The sequence below is a fragment of the Microcebus murinus genome, chromosome 24 (assembly GCF_040939455.1).
Source record: "Microcebus murinus isolate Inina chromosome 24, M.murinus_Inina_mat1.0, whole genome shotgun sequence".
NCBI lineage: Eukaryota > Metazoa > Chordata > Mammalia > Primates > Cheirogaleidae > Microcebus > Microcebus murinus.
This window is the reverse complement of record NC_134127.1, coordinates 17,625,988-17,631,987: the sequence shown is the minus strand read 5'-3', so window position 1 is coordinate 17,631,987 and position 6,000 is coordinate 17,625,988. Positions and strand designations below refer to the sequence as shown.

Genomic DNA, 6,000 nt, shown 5'->3' with positions numbered 1-6,000 from the left:
AGAATTAACCACAGTATAGGGCTTGTCAATGGGCCAAACCTGGCCCACTGTCTCTTTTTGTAAATAAAGTTTTATTGGAAGACGGCTGTGCTCATCCATTTACACATTGTCTATGGCTGCTTTGGCACTATAATGGTGAAGTTTAGTTGCAACAAAGGCTGAAATTTAGGCCCTCAAAGCCTAAAATATTTACTATCTGGCCATTTACAGGAAAAGTTTGCTACATGTCCAACATTAATGTATCTCACAGAACAAATGTAGGGTGAAAGAAGAGTACTTACATGAAATTCAGAGACAGTTAAAATTAATCTATGATGTTAGCAGTCAGAATAGCGGATACCTTTGGAGTAAGATACTTGTTTTACAGGGCATGTAGAGGGCTTCCGAGGAGCCGATAATGTTCCATTTTTGATGTGAATGCTGGTTACACACAGCTGAGTTAAATTTGAAAGTTCCTTGTGCTATACACGGCATACGATTGGTGCAATTTTCACTGTTATTTTTAAGTTTACTTTGAAAACTCATTTGTTAAAATGGGGCAATAAAATCTCTTCTGCAGTTTACAAAATGGGAGAAGAGAAATGGCATAAAAGGACTATAATTAAATATCAAGCATTCAGGTTTCCCAGAAGTATTTTCTTCCTGCTGTATGATTTTTCTTTCTTTCTTGTATTTAGGGTATTAGGTATATAAATCTATTACGAGAAAGAAAAAGATTAACATTGGAGAAAGCTGGGTAATTCTTTGAGGCTATTAAAATAACCGGAAATAAATTAACAGCCTGAAGCATTTATATTGTAACATAAAGAGTATTGCAGCTTCCATCCAGCCCATTTGGCTGGCCATTGCCTTCTAATAAATGTTATTTTATTTCATCTACATTTTCCTTTTCGTCGTTGAGGGTATACATTTACTTCCTGTGTTCCTGGGGACAAGGGTGGAAGGTCTGGGTATCAGTGCAGAATCCTTTGGCTACCTTGTGTTTCACTCTGAACAAGAGCCTAGGGATTGAGTGGGTGCCGGTGGAAGGGGTGGTAGTGGTCCCAGTTGTTGAAGATGGGGCTGTTTGTACTTCTCATAAAGCTCTTTTGCCTTCTGGCAAGATTCTCAGAGCCTCCCTCCCATTCCAGTAGAGGCCCCTGTCGCCTCAGGTATGCTTTGCTTTTCCCTCCCTCTCTTGGGGTCTCCAGTGTCCCTTGGAAGCAGACCTGTGGTCATTGTCAGTGTAGGGATATCCCAGTCCTGCTTCTGAAACACACTCGCTCCACCTGCCCTTCTGGGAACCGAGTTCCATGTGTGGCCCACCTGTGGTCACCTTTGCAGTCCCTTGGACTTGACTAGGTCCATGTTTCCACCTTTCCTGAAAAGCGGCGGGGACAAGCAGGAGCCCCTGGGGTGTGAGACCAGGCCAATATCCTGTAGGCCCAGGCCACAAAGAGGCAGTGGACACACGGGTGGTGTAATTTCAGCTGACCATGCACGTGGGGACTCAGGTAACTTCTTGTGCCCCAGTGGACCCATTGCCCCTCACTACGTTACATCCTCACCACCATGTGACCCCTCCTGTCCACACCATCCAACCCGAAAAATGAACCAAAGAGGCCTCGACTGTTCACCCCTCACCACGAAGCTGGGCCTTCACTGGGAACCCACCCAAAGCTCTGCTCCAAGGGGTCCTGAAAACAGGATGGTTAGAGTCCGGCCCTGCGTCTGGCCGCACCCTCCTCACCCACCCTATACACCCCACCCGAGTCTCCCGCTTCCCAAAGCCTGACATCCGGGAGTTTCAGCCGACCCGGGACTGCGCACGCGCGTGGCGCTGACGTCACAGCGGCCGCCCTCCTGGTTGCCTAGGGACCGTGCGCCTGCGGCCTGGCCGGGCCGGAGACCGCTGTGGCCTGTGGCCCGCTGGGCTCTAGGACGGTTCCATGGGAAGGTCCCGGGGTTCTAGGCGCGGAGGAGGGCCGGCCAGGCCCCAGGAACCTCGTCGGGAGCCGTGTGGGCGCAGCACGGGACCCTTTGCCGTCTCACGCCCGCCTCAGGGATGTCTGTGAGTCTCCCTGAAAGTTCTGCCCCGCGACCCGGAGGGCTGGACTGCATGTGGGCTGCTGTGTTCCCAGAGGGCCGTCCTCGCAGGGGCCAGAACCCCGCAGCCTCAGGGGGTGCTGATTCTGTGCGAATGTCGCGCGTGTGTGTGGGGTGGAATGTCCGGGGGGCAATGTGTAGTGTATCCGAGGGGCGTCCTCAGCCTCAGGAACTGCCCGTGTGCTGATTCTGTGCGTGTGTCGTGTGGGGTGTGTGTGTGTTGAGGGGGATGTCCGGTGGGGGGAATGTGCCTTCTGCACCCGAGCTGAGCTGCTTTCACGTCAGCGTTCCCTCAGGTGAGCCCTTCCTTGTGTTTCTGTTTGGGCCGTGTGTACAAAACATTTAAATATTAGCCAGGCGTGGTGGCGCACACCTATAGTCCTAGCTACCAGGGAGGCTGAGGCAGGAGGATGGCTTGAGACCAGGAGTTCAAGGTTGTAGTGAGCTATGATCACACCACTGCACTGTCCAGCCTGGGCGACACAAGAGACCTTGTCTCTAAAATATGTATACACACACGTATATATATTTGTAATAAACTCATATTACACCGATAAACACTTCAAAATGAGCTAATTGATATTTTTGAAATCAAATGTCTATTATTTAAACCACTTTCATTTTAACATATTAATAAAAAGGATCTTATTTAGAAAAAAAAATTTTAAGACTTTATGCAAAGTCACTGAACAACTTCTTAGCTTTGTTTCTTACACAGCCCCCAGAAACAAATGGTTTTGATGTTTGCCTATTATTTCATGAAGAGCAAAAGGAAAAAGAGATAAACCTCATAGCTAGCATTGGCCAGCACTAACCATGTGCGAGGCACTCTTCTCAGCATTTCACATGGAGTAACATTAAATCCTTACAACATCTGTGAGGGAAGAGCTATTGTCTTCATTTGCCAAAGGAAAGGCACAGGGCAGTTAAACTATCCACAGTCGCATAGCAAATAAAGGGCGGGGCAGAGGGTGGCCCTGGCACAGCAGCAGGGCCCCTCTGTGGCCTGACGGAGAGGAAGCTCCCCTGCCCACCTCTCCTCTGCTCTCTACTTCCTGTCCTGGGCTTTCCTGCAGGTCCCCAGCACTGCTCCTTCAAGGGACTGTCAGTGGGAGAGGACAGGCTCAGATTCATTTACATAAAGACTTTTGGTATTAAAACTTCTCAAAAGACAGGGTCTAATATTATGTTGATATGTAATATTTACATATCAAAAGCCTAACTATGGAAAATAAAATCTTGAAATCATGGAAGGTATATGTCTTAAGTATCCACATCAATGAAATTCATTACTCAATTTAATTGTGTTGGATTTTTTTTCCCCTTGCTGTATGTTTGCAAAAAGTAGAAGAAAAATGCACCCCTGTTCAGAGACTCTTAAGAATTAAAATAAATTTCTAAAAACTTCAAATTTTAGGATGATTTTTATTTACAAAACAGGTTGATTCTTTTTCTTTTACAAAAATTACAAAAAAATGACTCTTAAAAATAGAATAGTTTCTCAGACTCTTGGGAACTACTTTTAAGCAACCAAGGAGTTAGAACTCAGATGGTCTTCTTCTTTTTAAGAGTTTGTGACAGCAACATGTATCAGTGCTGTGTGTCTTCCTCCAAAATTTTACAGCTACGAGCTGGCTCTGGTGGCAAGGTCTCCAGTCAGGTCAGAGTCTGAAGAAGCAAGATCTTCTCGTTAATGCAGAACCTGTGCAGTACCACCATCAAATTCTCACCACAGCGGGAGACCTGGCGTTCCATGGCCAGGCGGAAGTCCTCCTTCACGCCTTTGGTGATGCCTCGAGTTACCGTGTGGTGCCTGAGGTCAGCGACAGGGAAACAAATGAAGACAGAGGTTAGCATCAGCATCACTGATCACTGCTACTTGGTAGGAATAAAGCCTGCCTCTCATCTAAATATAAATAAGTAAAACACATTTTTAAAAGAAAAAAAGAAAAGCTGTAACCAAATAAACATTCCAGCCCATTCCTTCTTCGAAAGACTTAAAACTAGAGAGACATTTTCCCCACTCTAGAAAAGGTTATTGCAAGCATTTAAGTGTTGGGTAAAATGCCACCTGCTTTGCTTTTGAGTTCCTGAAGCTCTGATGTTATGCATCCCTACTGCTGACTGGTAACAATTCAGTTACTTAGGGCCTACTGGGTCCAGTCCACACCGGCCACAAAGCACTCGTGTCCAGCTGAGCAGCAGACTCTCCTGAGGCAGCAGCAGGGAGAGGAGGGAAACCAGAAAGAGCCAATCACCCAAGTGAGTTCCCTGAGAGGCTCAGAAAGGTTTTCGTTCTACACAGTTGCGGCTTGTGAGCTCCTCTCTCTCCCAGGACACCAGGCAGCTCCTCTAAAGTGCTGCGCCATCCATACTCTCATCTGTTTGAGAAAACGTGGGGAGGGTTGGGGGTTCCTGAGACAAGAACCTGGCCCAGGTCTGGAGAGAGAGGCAGAATCCCCAGAGACCACATCTGTCCAGATGCTCAGAGGAGACCTGCACATGTGTGGAAGAGTCAGTTGGGCCCAAGCAAAATGTCTCTAACTATGCCCCAAAGGTTGTGCTTTAGAAAAGGAAATTACAAACGAAATCCCGGAAAACTGAAGACAACAAAATAAAGAAAAGAAAGGAAAAGTCTATCAAAAACCACTCAGCTCAGTTAAGAGGAAAGGAGTTTTAACTACTGGTTCAGCAATTTGGTAGATTTCGACAAATAGAACCTCCATTCCCCACCTTACTGTCTAACTTCCCTCAGACAAAGTAACAAGGACTTAAACTTGATTTTTACATATTGGGCAAAATCAAACTGTTGAAAGCACTCTAAAATGTGTTTTTTAAAACTTATATGATCATATAAAATAAGAACAATGGGAGTCATAATGTTGCAGTGCAATAGAAGAAAAAAATCAGGCTTTGTTAGACAAGTAAAGCTATTACAGAACACTCTACAATGCCATAGATGTTTTCTGACATAAAGAACTATGTCAGAAAACAGCAGGGCCATAGAGAAAATGCAGTTCTTTGTGAACATTTCTAGTCAAGTCTGGGTAGGTAGCTCAGTGATCAGGATACAGTGTCAGAGAGGTCAAGGCTGAGTCCCACTGGGAACAGATGCAGACAATTGTATCCTGCCCTGAGACACTGCTCTTCTAAGTTCCAGGCTGCAACCCCAGATTGGAGTCAACCCTCTGACCAAGTGGAAGTTACTGGAATTTGCAGAGTCATCCAAAGGGCTTAATACTAAAAATATAAGTAAATGTTACATCTTGCTGATCATGGTCCAATCCTATTGTTTCCATAAACAGTGGCACTACTCAATATATTGATATTAGAGCCTCTATCCCTCTGGTAGTTTAACTGAAGAAGAGAATTAGTCAGCTTTTGTGGCTTAAGAACAGGAAAAACCAGCTAAGAAATGTGGTATTCTAGCCTATCAAATATTTTCAGTTCAGAATGGTAAGGTCTGAAAAAACAGCATCACTGGCAGGAAAAGCCGTGCTAATGCTATTTAGACCCCAAACAGCACTGGTCACTAATATGAAAATCCAGAAATAAAAATCTACTTAAACTTCAGCACCCTTAAATATTTATGACCAAAAGCCTTAAGTTTTATCAAAGGAGAATCATACTTTAGCACCTAATCGAATGTGCACTTAATCTAATACAATTTTATATAACTTTAATTTTTTTTTCCAGATCCATAATGATTTTTAAATCGAACACAAACACACTGGCAACTTATGGAAAAAAATAAGAAATGTTACAATATTACAACCAGATGGTTTGCCAAGGAATGCAGAACAAATTAAAAAAATAAATAAAGCATGAAAAAGAGCACTGAGGAACAAAGAGCAGAAAACCATGGGCAGTAAACATGTTGACAAACAGCACACTATGAGCAGGTGTTTGTTCCAC

The 6,000-nt window shown here is 44.7% G+C and overlaps 1 protein-coding gene and 1 long non-coding RNA gene across 6 annotated transcripts in view; one reads left to right on the top strand and one right to left on the bottom strand.

Moving 5' to 3' along the window:
- Positions 1–1,854: 1,854 nt before the first annotated feature.
- On the top strand, positions 1,855–5,938 carry LOC105882557 (uncharacterized). Its single transcript, XR_002222154.2, has 3 exons — positions 1,855–2,050; positions 3,785–3,934; positions 5,782–5,938. It is a non-coding gene; the product is annotated as an uncharacterized LOC105882557 (long non-coding RNA).
- Positions 3,491–6,000, bottom strand: part of INTS10 (integrator complex subunit 10) — a 27,609-nt gene continuing 25,099 nt past the window's right edge. For all 5 annotated transcript variants that reach the window (XM_012785074.2, XM_012785076.2, XM_075997335.1 and 2 more), the window contains one exon: positions 3,491–3,898. In XM_012785074.2, the coding sequence (XP_012640528.2) occupies positions 3,742–3,898 (157 nt within the window). In that variant the 3' untranslated portion in view covers positions 3,491–3,741. The remainder of the gene's footprint in view (positions 3,899–6,000) is intronic.